The sequence below is a fragment of the Thamnophis sirtalis genome, unplaced genomic scaffold, assembly GCF_051295495.1.
Source record: "Thamnophis sirtalis isolate CommonGarterSnake01/CBP01778 unplaced genomic scaffold, rThaSir2_p1.2 scaffold_13, whole genome shotgun sequence".
Taxonomy (NCBI): Eukaryota; Metazoa; Chordata; class Lepidosauria; order Squamata; family Natricidae; genus Thamnophis; species Thamnophis sirtalis.
The window spans coordinates 18,438,138-18,455,134 of NW_028261393.1; the positions used below are offsets into that span (position 1 = coordinate 18,438,138).

General features: G+C 40.2%; 1 protein-coding gene across 1 annotated transcript in view; it reads right to left on the reverse strand.

Annotated features, from left to right (window-relative positions):
• The window catches only part of ARID1A (AT-rich interaction domain 1A), an 86,725-nt gene that overhangs the window by 48,445 nt on the left and 21,283 nt on the right, over positions 1–16,997 (reverse strand). The window contains exons 2-4 of the mRNA XM_087727349.1: positions 8,011–8,223; positions 6,675–7,163; positions 5,094–5,207 (exon numbers count right to left, since the gene is read on the reverse strand). Of these exons, the coding sequence (XP_087583475.1) occupies positions 5,094–5,207; positions 6,675–7,163; positions 8,011–8,223 (816 nt within the window). The remainder of the gene's footprint in view (positions 1–5,093; positions 5,208–6,674; positions 7,164–8,010; positions 8,224–16,997) is intronic.

The window sequence follows — 16,997 nt, forward strand, 5'->3', positions numbered from 1 at the left end:
CTTCTACAGTCTCAACATTTTATTTCATGTGTATCATTAATAAATTATACTGTCAATCTCAGAAGAGTTATGCTCCTTTTAAGCAGGGCTACGTAACCTTAAGTCAAATCCAGTCCTTTGAGAAGTACTAGAGCAAAGGAAACACATGGTGGGTAAACCTAATAGTGTAATAATAAAATCGGGTCATATTTGGGCTGCACAAATTGGATTTTTCTCATTTATTCAAATAGTTTAGAAAAAAGGAGAAGGGGCTCCATTACAAACCACTGAACTACTGTAGTTTACAAGCCCAACAAAGAATTTAAAGCAAACAGGAAATTGCAAAATATTCCATTCTAGTTATAATCACAAAACCGTTTTTCAGCCTCCTTAAACTCACGAGGCACATCCCCCAAATCTAAATTTTAAATATGACATTGCGTGTATTTTTGAAGATTTCTAGAAATTATACTGTAATACAATACATTCTGCTGACACTGAATAAATACTCAGGTGGTCCTCACTTAATAACTGTAATTGGGACTGGAATTTTCATTGCTTAACTCGGGGGTGCTCACACCCCCTAGGAGTGCGAGACGATATTCCAGGGGATGTGAAAACTTGAGTTTAGAACAGGCATGTCCAAAATCATGCCAGGGGCGAATTGTGGCCCGTTTTCAAACTTCGAGTGGCCCGTAGCCTCTTCTCTCCGCCGGGATTATTTGTTTAGTCTTTCATAAAATAGTTCATTTATATTTAATGTTAATGGTTCAAAGAATGTCAGGCTGAATGATCGGCCCAACACATTTTCACCTCACCAAATCTGGCCCTCCTTGCAAAAAGTTTGGACATCCCTGGTTTAGAAATTTCAAAATTATAGTGTATATGCATAATTATATGCATATAATACATCAGAAGCATTCTAGGGGTGCTGGGTATATAAAAGGTTGGGAACCCGTGGCTTAACTGAAGGGCCAATTTATTAGGAAAAATACCATGCGATCACATCAGTTAGCAAGGCAGTTCCAGTAGTGATGGTTGTGGTTGTTAGGCTAGGACCTCACACTTCAAGTGCTGCACTTCCCTTTCCTTCACCTCTTCCCTATCTCCTCCCATAAATCTCTGCCCTTTTGACTGCTCTGCACTCTGCCACCTCCCACCACCTGCTTTTGACTTTCATTTTCTTCCCCGAATTCAGGGACGTCAAACTCGCTGTCAGCGGGCCAGATGCATCACACGCTCGCCACGCCCACCCCGTTTAGCAAAGGGGGGGGGAGTCACAATATGTCACATGATGACGTGACGCCACGAGTTTGACACCTCTGTCCCAATTGATCCTTCATTAAGCAGGTGCTGGTCATTCAAGGCTTTGGGTTTTTTTTTTAATCGCAACCAAATTCAGGTCTTAAAGAACTTTCCAAAAAAGGTGCCTAGGTTTAAATTTACATTATCACTTCATAACTGAGGGGAAGGCACCAAAATTGATGTTTTAGTATCTTCATCAGCTACATTTGTGGCACAGGTAGGGCCACTTATAGTGAGAAAGGTAAGTCAGCAATGAAGACTTTACTAAGTCAGAAAGAGAACTGTGTCAAACCTGGTTGTAAGCACATAGCCCCTTTGACATCATATTTGCACAGCTGATACAGGTAACAGTATCATCAAGAGTAAGTTAGGCTGCTTCTCACCATGATTGCCATACTCTCAAAAAAGATGCCATCTTAATTATATACCACTGACACCCACTATTTTATAGGCAGGAGTTTCCTATACAATTGAATAATTTTCTCATTTCTAAATGTAGTGGAAGTATTATTCAAGTCATTCATATGCCATTTTATTCTGTGCATGATGACTTAGACAAATTACTGTATATCTATATGACTAAAAATGACTGCTCCATTCTTAAAGAGCTTCAGAGAAGGAATTCCGAATTCCATAATTGTATTCTCCCCTCCCAGATTCTTTTCCCTCCTTCTTCATTTAAAAATAGTATTTTGACACAAACAAGCACCAACAAAACCTCAGACCAGCTAACTATGGAGGTGGCAGTATCTATGGGCACTTAAATGAAATAGGAACTTGATCGCAACTAAGGAGAGTTATGAGTTAACTGGTGCCTCTAGAAAAACGCCTTCCTGCCTTGCGCAACATCACGTTATTACACTGCACATCAATTTGGGCAGGCTGTATTTTTGTGTTACATTTAAAGAAACTTAGTAAGGCAGAGAAATCTAGACATATAAGTCAAATAAGAAATGTGAAAATCCCCAGGGCACAATCACCTACAATCTAAATGATAACCTCAATGCACCAAGCATTTCTAGGGTAAATTTGGGATGAGAAAAGAGACTATCACCTGAGAGATGTGTGTTGGACTTGAAAGTCCTCTGCATGCTTACTGATCTCATCTGGGCATTGAAATACAGATTTGTGCCCTTAATACTCAACAAAAACTCATCCTTTCTCTGCAGAGAAAATAAAGAAAATAATCTTTCCAACTCAGTGACTTTGGGATTCAGTTTCCTCTGTAAATCTCTTCAGAAATCACATAAATGTAGTCATTTGTGTTTATTTGACAGCTTGCAGTGCTGCAGGTCTGAGGGTTGGGTGGAGAATATTACGATTGGCCTGTGGAGAAGGAAAGGCCCAGGTTCATTTGGGAAGTTGGTAAAAAAAGCTTTCGTACCTAACACAGGGGTCAGCAACCCGCGACTCTGGAACCGCATGTGGCTCTTTCATCCCTCTGCTGTGGCTGTCGCCGGTCGGCGCCACAATTTTGAGGAGCTTCCGGTTGGGAAGGGGGAAGCACAGCATGTCAGGTGGAGACTCTATGGCAAGGAGCGGGTTTTCCGGTTAGCTCCACAATTGATAGGGCTTTTAGTTAGGACAGGTAGACAAAAAAAGGATGCCATGCTAGGAGAGTCTATGATGGAGGAACTGGACTTCTGGTTGGCTCCAGAATTGAACCAGGGGGGAAGGGGTTCTGGTTAGGACTTTTGTGGCTCTTTGAGTGTTTAAGGTTGCCGAACCCTGACCTAATAGCAAAAGAAGCCCTGATACTGCCCCCAAAGTGTCTGGAACTGGAGAAATGATGCAGGAAAGGAGCTGACCTCCAAATTGCTTTAATCTACTACCACTATTATTCTGGGGCCTTTCTGCACCCTTTTCCCAGGATTCTACATGTATGGAGAATACTGTAAGCTCCTCTTCTGATTTTTCATAGAAGTAATTAGGGATTCACACACCAACCCCAGTGTTATCCACCTAATCTTCAGACCTGTAGTACTGCAAGCTCTCAGATAAGCACAAAGGACTACATTTAGGTAGGAGTGAGCAACACTTGTACATAGTACAACTGACTTCTGAAGAGATTTAAAGAAAAAATACACTGGAAGGAAACTGAATCCTAAAAACATTGAATTGGAAAGGTTATTTTCTTTATTTTAATGAGGATCAAATAACCTGGTACCTCTGCATATACTACATATCAAATCCTATTGAAGTTAAGAGGATTAATAACAAAAGGCTAGGAATTATAGTCCAAAACATCTGCAGCACTTATCCATGTCCCTGAACAGCAAGGAACTAGGAACTTTGTTCAGCAACCAGTCCTGGAGATAATTTGGAAAGACAGCTGAATTCCAATAGATTATGCAATGTTACCTACCATTTAGACATACAAATCTGAATGCACAATATTCTGCTTTAAACTGAAGTCACTCCACTAAGAGAAACTTAATTCCAACTACTGGCAATTACTCCAACTATCTTAGGATAGGATAGGATAAGGAGGATGGAATGGAATGGAATAGAGGAATGAAGAAAATGAATAGAATAGAATAGAACAGAATAGTAGAGTTGGAAGGGACCCTAGAGGTCTTCTTGTCCAACCCCCTGCTTAGACAGGAAACCCTATACCTTTTCAGACAAATGGTTATCTAATCTCTTCTTAAAAACTTCCAGTGCTACTTCATCAGTCTCTTCTGTAGCCAAAACTAGGATATAGAATGACTATTAGCTATGCCAACTTGGAAGACTATATAGAGAACGAAGCAAATCAGCAGATCATGGAAGAAATATTTTCTTTTTAGTAAGCATCTGAGAAGGAAGTTACCTGCCCTTCATCCCATTACTGGTATGAACATTAAGCTGCTCTGCATCCCTCTAAAGTGAAGTGTTTTATCTATATGACTGAAATGTTCAATGTTGACTGCCTTTTCAAAGAGGCACCTAGTAAACCTTTTAAGCATGTAGTAAGGGGCTTTGCAAAACACCAAGCTCTTTTGCATTTTGTTCTCACAACTACCGTGGAAAGGTGCACTATTCTGAAAACCAAACACTCTAGTGTAAGTGGAAGAAACCAATTCCAGGTCAGCAGCTTAAACTCATTTGAGATGCTGGGGGTAATCTCTTGAGGAGAAACTTGGCATAAGGCCGAGGCACTAAATAGCTTTTTCACACATTACAAAGGCTGTCCTTTGAGGAGCAGGAAAGAGCTATACATATGAAGCCATTAGCCTACTAATTATTCTCTTCACAAAACACAAAAGATATAGCAAGGGCTATAAATAGGGAACTATATACGTGATGGTCCATCATATCACTATCTACTGCATATGTAGATCAGGGATATCACCAAAATATGAATAGTATAACCTCTTCTTCATAATTTAGTTGCTAGGCACATATCGATATAACTTTTATCATTTAGAGATTTTTTTAAAAACTAAAGGTGTAACAATTGACCACATCTGAATGAATTTTCTCATCTGCAAAAAAAAATCCAGTTAACCAGGTTAATACAATTAGCTAATGGAGGTTCAGCTCTAGCAGAAATTAAATCAATAGAAAGAAATTATACCATTATACAATGCAATAGAAGTTTCGTACTGTGAGTTTAATACAAATTTAAAAAAATAGCAGAACCAAAATTTAACACATACCTCTTTTATAGTTCAGGCAAAATTCTTCCATTTAAGTAAAAAAAAAAGACATATTCGGTAATCTAGAATTCCATGGCGCATGAGGGTTTTCCCCATTTTTCCAAGATATGGTAATGCACAATAAAATATCATGTTTTGCCTCCCTTAGTCTATTTTTTTTTGACTCACCGGTAAGCTAGAGGGTCTCGACTGAAGATTCAAAGTGACATCTTCTTGCCCTTTACTGGAAGTCATTGACGTGGCAGACGACGCATGGGAGCCAAATGAATCCTGTGACAACTCCTAGAATATAAGAGACCAACCAGTGTGTGGGGGAAACCCACAGAAATATTATTTTTATCTCAATCTAAGTTACAGTACAGTCATCTGTCTTCCTTGGCTCTATTCAATCGCCCCAACAATTAGAAGTAAGTATTATAAACAACTGCAGAAGTTAAAAATTAGTGTAACCCAATAGCGTTAAAAACCCTTCCTAACTTCCCACGCTGCTTGCTCTTGCATAGGAAGTGACATCAATAAGTAGCCAAGGAGCAAAATATTGATGGTACATCCAATCAACCAGATAAGACAGATTGTCAATCAATCCAGAATCAGCAAGCACATAATTTTGTGTTTTCTTTCTAAGCTGCCCATGTGTGTATGTCTCTGTATTTTTTTAAAAAAACAACTTATACCCAAAGAACAAAGGTTAACAAACAACCTGCCATTTTGTGCTTCTTGGAAACTCACTGCCCGCTTCTGATCCCTGATCCAGATATATAGTGAAGACCTGAATCTTTCTTTTTCTCTTTCCTTAAAGCTAGAGGTTTGGAAGACCTACTCAAAACCTCTGCTGCAACAATTCACCATGCAGAGAAAACTAATATGCGATGGTATTAGCCTTCCCAAGCTTTATGCCTTTCAAGGTCAGCAAGTACAGTGTTGCAGAAACTGCCCTAGTTTGCAAAGATGCACATGGAAGAGTTTTGAACAGACAAGCTCCAATTTCTCCAAATCACCCATTTCATTTTCCTTCATGGTGGTTTTGCATTAGTGTAAGAATCCTCACTTCTCCTCACTTCAAAACTGTGGTGTTCCAGTTCAAGTACTTCTTTGCTACTTGTCATGTAACATCTCTCTTTGAAAGTAAAGAAGGACAAGTGTCACATGGCAAATGAGGAGGGGGAAAAAGGTTAAAATCCCCATTCTGCCCCATCAAAAACCTGGGAATTATCTCTTGCCTGAATTGCTTTACAGATATGTTTGGCAGGATAAATTACAGCTATACCAGGTCAGGAGATGGTACTAAAATGAGAATAATATATGCCTCTTTGAGCTCCTAAAAGAAAAGGCAGGATATGCATTGATGTATCAAAATCAGGTTGCACTTGATAAAGTACATTTTGCCTGTGGGCTGTCACAGACAAACAGTGAAAGGTGGTGTTTTAGTTTGTTGTGTGTAAATTGGCTTTCTGCCTGGTCGCCGACAAATGGACTACTCAGGTATTGTTAAGTAATTGTGTTCTCAAATATTTAAGACAGTGTTTCATAACCTTGGCAACTTTTAAGATGTGTGGACTTCAACTCCCCAAATTCCCCAGCCTGCAAAGGAGTAGTTCATCTCTTTGCCCTATTTCCACTTAAAGAGCAGAAAAGGTATTGATAAGTCTGACACAGAACCCGAGCTACTGTGTAGCTGCCTAGTTTTCCATAAATACCTATCAAAGGATTGGGGCAGAGGAATGGGGCAGTTCATGGAAGACAACCTACCTGTGGAGGTGGGAAGCGCTGCTGAGAATAAGCCGACGGCTGCTGTGACTGAGACGGAGGGTATGTTGCCGATGGCTGGGCGAGCGCCGAGGTAGCAGACTGCTGAGCTTGCTGCTGCTGCTGCTGCTGCTGCTGCTGCTGCTGCTGCTGCTGCTGGTAAGGGGACTGGGACTGCTGCTGAGAGTAGGGAGTCTGACCCTGGGGGTGTTGCTGCTGGCCTGGGGCTGGCTGCTGGGGATATGGAGATGGGGACTGCTGGTGGGATGGTTGTGGCTGTGGCTGGGAATAGAGGGGCTGGGATGACTGAAGCTGAGGAGGCTGAGACTGAGTTTGCGTTTGCTGATAAGAGGGCTGAGCATGTGGGGCCTGAGTGGGGGGCTGTTGGGCATAAGAAGGCTGTTGCTGGGGGTGAGGACTCTGCTGGTTGTAATAAGGGGTCTGACTCTGCTGACCATATCCAGTAGGGCCCTGCTGTCCATAAGGCGGTATCTGTTTGGGAGACATTTTTTTAAAAAAAGGACAGAAATCAATGTCAAGTCAGGAAGATGCTGAAGAATGGAGCTCAGACAGATGCATTACAGGTAGTCCTTCACTTACGACCGTTCATTTAACATCAGTTTGAAGTTACAGCAACCTCATACTTATGACTCATCCTTGAAGTTACAACAGTGCAACCACACGACTGCGCTTGGCAACTAGCTCGCATTTACAATTGTTACAGGGTCTTCCGGTCATGTGATCACGGTTTGTGACCTTAGCAGAGGGCTTCTAGCAACTCAACTGGGGGAAGCCAGATTTGCTTAATGACCATGGTAAAAATGATCGTAAAATTGGTCCCAGACATGTGATGACTTGCTTAATGACCGAATGACATCACGTAGTGACCAACATTCCAGTCCCAACTGTGATGCTAAGTCAAAGACTATCTGCACTCTTGCCTGGAGGTTTTCAGATATTAGTTATGACTATTAATTATATTATGATCATAATATTGTAAACAGGATGGTCACAACTGTTCTATTATAGGGACAGGAAATACTCTGTCCTATTTAGCGCACCTGCCTTTGCCCAGCTGGCACCTTCCAGACTTATGCCATGACAATAAGACAGCCCAGCAATTTCTTCATTTATTTGCTTACAATAATGTAACTATCTTACTTCAGTCATATTAACTCAAAGCTGCACAGCAATATTAAATAAATGGATCTGGTGACACAACTGAGATATGATCATTTACCAACACGTTCACTCAAAACAAACATTTAAGGTTTTGAGATCTAGTCCCTGTTTATGGAAAATAAGCATGTTTTCAGAGGACTGCATACTCCTTCTTTACCTGCTGTGCATAAGAGACAGTGCCCATTGCAGTTTGCGTCCTGCTTAGAGTTCCCACTGGATATCTCTGTGGAGTCTGTGGCCCATATGGCTGTCCTGGATACCCATGGCCTTGTTGCTGCCCTGACTGAGGTCCCTGCTGTTGTGTGTATAGGTTGTTTCCTCCATAAGGCTGAGGTCGCATCTTCCCCATCTGATCCATTGGACTGGATGGCTAGGAAAGAAAATCAGAATACATTATAAAATGTCCAATTGCTATATACAGCTGTCTAATAATATTGTCACTTACTTATGAAGAACTCTAAAAGAGCCAACCAAAAGAAAAGTAAAAGAAAGGTAAACAAGCCCTTAACTGTCATTAAAATTCAACAGGAAGTAAAAAGGCAGAGGAAAAAGATACCTTTTGGGCTCTCATTTGTATATTTATATACAGAGCCCTAGAATAAGTTACTATGGCACACCTTCTCCAACTTGATGCCCTCCCGATTTTGGGGATTACAATTCCCAAGCCAATAAAAATCAAAATTCCCTGGTGCTGCTGGTTGGGAATTAAAGAAGTGGTGGAAAGAAGGAATAGATACACATTCTGCACTCATTTTTTTTGGCCCTGAAAGTTAACCGACTTCTAAAACCATGAGAACATCCATCTAGATTTGCCAAATGACAACTGTGCTCTTACTTTAGTTTGTCGATTAAATACTCCTTTAAGTCAAATTCAACTTCTAGTGATTACACAGCAATGTCCATTCTGCTTTCTTAGCAACAATGAGGAAGCAATTTGCTACTGTCTTTTTTCAGGATGTTTTTTGATTTCCCACTCTAGTCTTATGGCCCTGGGGTTTCTTAGTGGTTTCCTATTCAATTGCTAATCAGTGCCAATCGTGTTTAGCATTTTTGAAATCTGCCAAGGTTGTTGCCACTAGCTGTAGCGCAGGATGCTAAAGAATACTTCATTATGAGACAATGCTTACAGGTTAAGAAAGCTACCGTATTTTTCGGAGTATAAGATGCACTGGAGTATAAGACGCACCAAGGTTTTGAAGAGGCAAATAAAAAAAAGTTTTTGCAGTCTGCAAACCTCCCCAAAACGGCCCATTTTTCCTCTTCTTATTCGAAAATATTTTTTTAAAAAGGGCATGAATAACCTTTAGAAGCTTGTAGAGTGCTCCTGGGGAATGGGAGGGGGGCAAAAACGAGCAAAAACAGCCCATTTTTCATGAAAACTAGCCCATATTTTGTCAAAAAAAAGGACATGGATAGCCTTTAGGCGGCTTATAAAGAAAAACGGCCCGTTTTTCGCTCATTTCTGCCCTCCACAGCCCCCAGGAGCTCTCTGAAAGTTTCCTAAAAGATATGCATGGCCATTTTGCAAAGGGGATGCTGTTTCGGGAGGCAAAAAAACCTGTATAGGAGTTTACCAACAAATAACTCTTCAATTTGTTCCAATCTTTTAGATCACTAAGTTGGTACGGCTGATCAAAACTACAATTTTTTTCTATTTGGTTAAAAAAAATCTGCTTTTTCATTTTCCTAAAGAAAACACATGAGAATTACTGTTTGTAAAACAGATTAACATATCTTTTCTCACTCCTGGGCCTTAGACTGATATGTGGTAAATTCTTTCAGTAAATCATGATTGCATTTCATGTGTTAATTTTACTCTGATAAATATAAGAGGAAAATACTGGTCTAGAATCCAGATCTTTTTTTACCACCACCAACTCTTATCACGTGCTAAATTTAAAGACATCAGAAGCAATCTCAGAATTGCTGTTCCCCAAAACCTAACATGAAGCACAAACCCCAGATCATTATAAGGAGGAAATATCCAGTTTTGAGGTTGTGGTTAAGGCACTAGGCTACAAAGCAGGAGATCATGAATTCTAGTTCTAGTCCTGCCTTAGAAAGCTGGCTGGGTGACTTTGGGCTGGTCATTCTCTCAGCCCAACTCGCCTCACAGTGTTGTTGTAGGTGAGGAGAATAAGAGGAAAGTGTATTGGACATATTCACCACCTTAAATTATTTGTAAAAATAATAAAGGTGGGATGCAAATAAATAAAAATTACCCCTCATTCAATTTCTGGTGAATATATGGATCTAACCACATATTCTTCTTGGCAAGAGTATGAAGTGATTTGTAATGTTTGCCTTTACAGAACGTTCTATTGGAAATCCACATTAAAGCTAATCAAACACTGAATAATTAAAGTTTTTTCTCATCAGAATATCATTCATGCTAATGTAACAAAACGTCTAAACACTGTGGAAATTTGCATATTCTGCTCTGGTACCAATGAAAATGCTGCTCTTTTTCAAATGATTGCCCTGATCCAAGTCAAACTCCCATTTCAATCCACAGAGCAGGGGCAGACAACCACTTGCTCTCTAGATACTATGGATTACAATTTTCAAAACCCACAGTCCTTTGAGGTAAAGATTGGGAAACAAATACACAAAAAATACTCACTTATTTTATTGATAAAGGCTGTAATAACAGAATCTTATCAGCAATGATAAGAAATGCCTATTAGCATTTCTCTCTCCTTCCCTTTTATACCCAAGAGAGTCAAAGCAGGACATCCTAACTGTATTTCTCACACTTTCCTGTGTTCCTATGCTAAGTTCCTGTTTTCCCAATGGATGCTGTGTATTTTTGTGAAGGCCATCTCCATATACGTCTACAAGACTGGTTAGGGTTGATGGGTACTGATTACATTTAAAATATTTAGAGGTGTTTGATGCCTAGAACTATCTACAAATGACTATGATATTCTTAAGAAAGGAATGTTAAATATCTCAGAGCAACTATACCCAAGCTGGATCCTCCAGATGTGTTGTGACTACAATTTTTATTATATCCACTTTGAGAATTATAGTGTAACACAGCTGGAGAGCATTAAGATGAGGAAGGCTATTGTGTGAATATAAGTAACCCTTAAAATGATATATTTAACATTAAAGGGCAAAGCATGACTTTTTTAAAGGTAGTAATGCTGTCCTTTTCCATCCCATCAATTTATGTTAACCTGTTCTGCTCAGTTTGCATGTTATTTTTCCAAGGACATGTTTCTCCAAACACCACACGCCCCATTCTCTTTATATAGCTTCTCAACTAATAAGGTTTTTGCTTAGAGCACACCCCTCCTTTATTTATGATATAATATTGGGGAGGTTTTGTCAACTTTTAAAGTTTTAAGGGATACTGGAAAAACACTGGTTATCTCTGCACTGAGCTGTTTTGCAAATTTGGGCTTCTTCCAGAACAAGGCAAGACAATCCACAACCCCTCCTCTTGGTCAACATTTAAATAGTAGCCTCAAAAGTAAACCTGTGTCTGTCTGGCCATAGACCTTTTAGCTCTGTTACTGGCATCATTGCTTTGGGGGGGGGGGATGGCAGTTTCAAAACAAAAGACATTGCTCCCTCTAATGTTATAATTAATGCTACCCCTAATTGCAAAAGCAAAGGCCAGAGACTTCTAATGTACTTTCAAGATGGTTACACTGCAGAAGGCAGAAGTGAAGTCAGAATCCTTAAGAGTATAGAGGAAACTGAAAAGCCCATCTTGGATCTTGTCCGTCCCCCCCTTTCTGGCCAGCTGTGCCATCAACCTTATAATAAAAAATACATTTTTTTGTGGGGAGGGGGAGGAGGAATCTCACTGGCTCTTTAACTGAGGGAAGCTCTAATTGATTCCCACAGTAATTAACCTGCATTTTACCTCAGAGTGTGCTAGTTAAGGAAGTCAGTGCAGCTATTTATAACTCCTCTCAAATTGAGGGCAGACTGCCTAAAATCTAACACATCCCAGCTGTACTCCTGTTTGAACTGGGGCCAAGGGAATTTTTTAAAGCAATCTTGGCACTGAATGAATGACACCAACACGATGAGAGCACAGAGTGGTTGTGTTGTGGTGACGTAGCAGCGGAGGTGGAATGGGAAGGGGGGCAACTGCATGATAATCCCTCCTTCTCCAGCGTGCTCTGAGCTCATGGGCCCCAACCCTACTATCCCTGTACAGCCAAGCCAGGAACCACTACTACTGGGATCAAAATACAGGAAGTGTCTTTTTCCTCTGAACACACGTGGGCTGATCTGCTCAGACTGGAGCCCACACCATCCCTGTCAGGGAGGTTAACTCTCATAATCTCTGACCACAACCCAGAAAGAGTGGAGGGAACAGATGGGGATGGGACCCCAGCAGCAGGATAGGTCACGTGGCACTCCACATGGCTTTGAAAGCACAAGCTATTGTTTGGCAGCTGGGCTCTGGTAGAAAGCCAGTGAAGACCGTTTCCACTGGGCAATTCAAGGAGAAGCAGCAGCTGTTGCTGCCTCTTCTTCTATTGCACCCTGCTTTGCTCAAGCTACTCAATGAGGACCGAGAACAGGGAGCCCCTGGGACCAGAAAGCCACCAAGCAGATGAAAGCTTGCACCAACACTGCACAGATTTAATACTGCTTGGTAAATGCGCAGATGCCACCTCCATCATCATCCCCCCAGCTGAACCCAGATGGGCTCACAGACAAATGCAAGAAAGAAATTAGATTTCTGGGGAGAGGAAGAAAGGAAGGATTGTCTCCCTTGGCTAAAGCATTCTATTACTTAGTGCCTATCTGACCCCTCCGGAGAAAATAAACCACTTTTTAACCTCACGCTATACTAGTTTTAAGATGAGAATTTTTTTTAAACAGAGGGATAGGAGGTCATTGTGGGAACAGAGGCATTAGCTTATTTCCTCATTCGAAAAGTTCTCAGGATTTTGGTCAAAACGTTGGCTAGATTCAAACATTATGCTGCGCCATGCTGTTTCTTCTGTTTATGATTATCATTTTGGATAAAACATGCCTTACTGCAGAGAGTGTAGGCTCCACAAGCCATCCACAAAATGCTTAGAAGGCAATATTAGCCCCCTCAATGGGCTCCCTGGTTCTTTCTGTGGGTGGTTGGAGGGGCATAATTTTGAAGGCACCCATTTCTTGTTCACCAATACTGTAGTTAAGCATATCATGCAAAGGCGGGACTCTACTTTCAGCCATTTTATTTATTAAACTTATATGCCACCACCCATCTCACTAACAAACTCATTCTGGGTGAAGCAACTTTATATATATCCCTGTGCTAACAGATCTCTAATCATGATTACATTATATTATTTCTGAGGGCCAGAATATGTTTGGGTAACATGATTGTTAGTTTGAAAGCTGGATGGGCAATTTCAAAGTGAAGCCACTCCAGCAGTTTCAAAACAAGGCAACAGGCAATCAGCACAGAATGTTCACCATAATTCCATTGTATAATTAAGGATGTATAATATAGTAAAACAACTTTCAGAAAGACACTAGCTAATCCCAGTTCTATGCAAAGTGGAAAAAATAACCTACAAATTTCACAGCATGAATGATTTAAAGACTGAAATATTATTTGGTGTTAGGGGGAAAAAGATTTGGATTTGCTAGGATTCCAAATACATAGCAAAGAAGCATTTTAAATTAAATGCAAAAATTATACAAAACCATATTAATATGATAAAGGCAAACAGGAGTGTTACAATCAAGGGGAAAATTCATCAATGTTAACTTCAACTTATATCTTCACCATTTTGAAAATCATGGTACACCATCAATTTTTGTTGCAACCATATTGTTGCTAAACATATATTCTCTTGTCTATGAAGATAAACCATAATTCGCAACAAAAGAAGTAAAATGAATAAAGTGGCTGCAAAGAACTTCAGTCGGTCAAAAAATGTTGTGCTCCCCTCCACAGTCACATGACATTATGGGTGCTTAGTAACACTTGCATGTACGGCCATGTTCATTGTCTCAAGGTCACATGAATGCAATTTGTGATGGGTTTTTACAATCCATTACTTGTTAGTTTCATTTAATGGCCACATGGTTCACTTAACAATTGTGATGATTCACTTTACGACCTCCCTGACTTACTACCAAAATTCAATTGTCATAAATTGAGGACTACCTGTATGTCAGCTTTTAGAATTACATGCTTCTATAATTTTTGCACCTTGAGAATTGACCCATACATTAATAAAGCACAAATTACTTATTCAAGAAGTCCTTTCTTCCAACATGAGCTTTCTAACTGAGATAAGCAAAGCTAGTTATTATTCAGCCAATACAGAGTTTGACACCATGATCCTGCACAGCTACAAAGAGAAAGGTGAAAGTCTACAAAGCTAATAGTTGGCTGGAAGATAAATAAGGCTGCAACTGTACTTTTCAGCTACAGTAAACAAATAATTTGTTATTATTCTGAGTAACCTCTTTCAAATGAGCTCACTCAAGCCATTCTTTCCCACTTTTTTAAAATTGCATTTTTAAATATTTGAAGGCATTTTACCTTAAAACACAGATTTTAAAAAGCATATTGATAATTATTTTAGCGAGAGACCACACTGTAAAATACCTAAGTCCAAACTCCATTGGAACTGGTTCAGGATATACAGGTCATGTGGAATCTTGCCACATTCTAGGTTTGACAAAACAGTGGTTGCAACAAAACCAAGAAAAAGAATATAAAAGTATGATAAAACAAAGATTCTCATATTCTGGCTAAGATTTTTTTAATCTCCTTAACTGCCAGATTTTAAAATATTTAGTTAAAGGGGTTTTACCAAATAAAAATTGAATATTAAAATTGCATGTATTATTCCAGATACAAACATTCATCTTTCTTCTGGAACAGTTTACTCCATGTGTTTCTAGATATACAAGACACAACAATGCAACTTTCACACTGTTAGCAATAATGAGAAACACAAGTCATAAATACCCCCCCCCAATATCCTTTTATTTTGTCTCCTGCTTTTAATTTATTTTGTTCAATATTCTTAGTATTTTTCTATGCTTTGTGTAATATTATTTAGCCCAAAAGGAATAGCATGATGAGTATGAATGGACATGGAGATCTTACTACTAGATGTAACACCTCACTAACAATTTGTGGCATTGGAACTTCAACTTTGGTAGCACAGGCTTTCCCATGATCCTTAGTACTGGTTCAGTAACGCTAGATAGTTTGTGTAAGACTTCTGTTAATACCAAAGTTATAATTATTGGGGTGGAGAATAAGGAAACCAGAACAATAATATGAAAGTCATCAACAAGAATCATGTAAGCCTGCTGATAAACTTTAGATACCTTACATCCAATATCCATCTAATGTGGTGACCTCCAACCTTTTGGGCACCAGGGACAGATTCCATGGACAGGTTTTTCCGCGGACTGGAGGGGGCGTGGTTTTGTGTGTTGCCTGCATCCCACGGATGGGGCTTGATTTGTTTCTGTGGCTCCGTTTCTGGCAAGTGCCACTCCACGGACTGGGGGTTCGTGATCCCTGATCTAATGATTTTTTTTCAGACATGCCAATAAATTTGTGTTTTCCTCGTAACTTCACTTAATTCATTCATTCTAAAATTGCATTTGTTCATTTTCCAAACTGGCTGCTTTCAAATTGCAAGTGTTCTATCAATATACCAGGGGTATCAAACTCAAGACCTGGGGGCCGGATCCGGCTTGCAGGGTACTTGGATCTGGCCATGGGGCTTCCTGAAAAAGCGAAGGAGCTCCGTTTTCACCAGCAGAGAGTTGCAGGAGGTCGTGGCAGCCGAAAACAGAGCTTGGGTGCCCATTTTCACTGGCAGAGCGCTTGGGCCAGCATAGGTGCCCCCGACACAAGTGACGTACATCGAGCTGGCCACTCCCACCTCAGCCTCACCCACCCTGGTCTCCTGAGGCCAAACACAACCCTGACGCGGCCCTCAATGAAATCGAGTTTCACATCCCTGCAATATACCAAATTAGATATATCCATATGGAATTTCACCCATCCTAGAATATAAACCATCCCCTAACATAAAAGTAAAATCCTTTCAAGTTACTAAGAATCAGGAAAGGAAAAAGATTGAATTCCTTTTAATTGGACAGAATTAGGTGAAGCTATATGTGTCTTAACAATTTCTACTCCCCCTCCCCAAACACTAACAATGGATTAATCACTGTGGATCAGCTACAGTGATCTCATATTCTTTGGCCAGTAAACAGTCATACCTATCAGGAGAGACCTTAATTTTACTACCCAGCTCTAGTGCAGTGTAATCCTCTGAGGGAAACAGACAAACAAGAGCCCTGCATGCCAGTTGTGGGATTAGCCAGACAAGTGGGATTGTAAAAGAGCAGACAACTAAAGCAAAGGGAGGTAAAGAGGGAGGAGCTGAGGACAATTAAATAGTTAAGAGGCAAGGGAGAGCACAAATACTTCTGAGAAGAGTCAAAATCAACTTTTAGGAGAGAAAATTTAAACCAGGACACCATTTTCTTAAGCCTTCTCTGGGTATATTGGACTTCTGGGATTTTTTATTTTTTATTTTTTGCCATCCTACTTGAGAATGATGGGAATTGGGAGCTTTTGGAAGCTATGATATGCAACATTGGATGTTTTTCCATTTCAGCAAAACACTGAGCAGATAGAAATACTCTGTCGCTGCCAATATTAAATATTTGTGAATGGGGAAAAAACTTGCCAATTTTGTTCTTCCTTTCTCAAATATTGACATGTTTGGGGGTAAGGGAAGATGATGGTATAAAAACTGGGGGAATCAAAACATGGTTTAGCACAACCTATAAATCCAGTTCTTTGAAACAAGGACAAATGTGAGCTGCCTCAAATTTCAAAACTATCACTTTAGACCAGGGATCCCCAAACTTGGCAACTTTAAGACTTGTGGACTTCAACTCCCAGAATTCTCCAGCCAGCTGCTGGAGAATTCTGGCGGTTCAAGTCCACAAAAGTTGCCAAGTTTGGGGATCTCTGCTTTAGACAGAAGTCCCCTTTCCCACCTTTTGGCATTGCTGTTCTTGAACAAATGCTTAAATTGCAAATCCCACTTAATCTCCTCCCCCCCCCACCCCCATCTCAGCAGTACTTGTGAATAAGAGAATAGCCCATACCAGACTACAACAGTG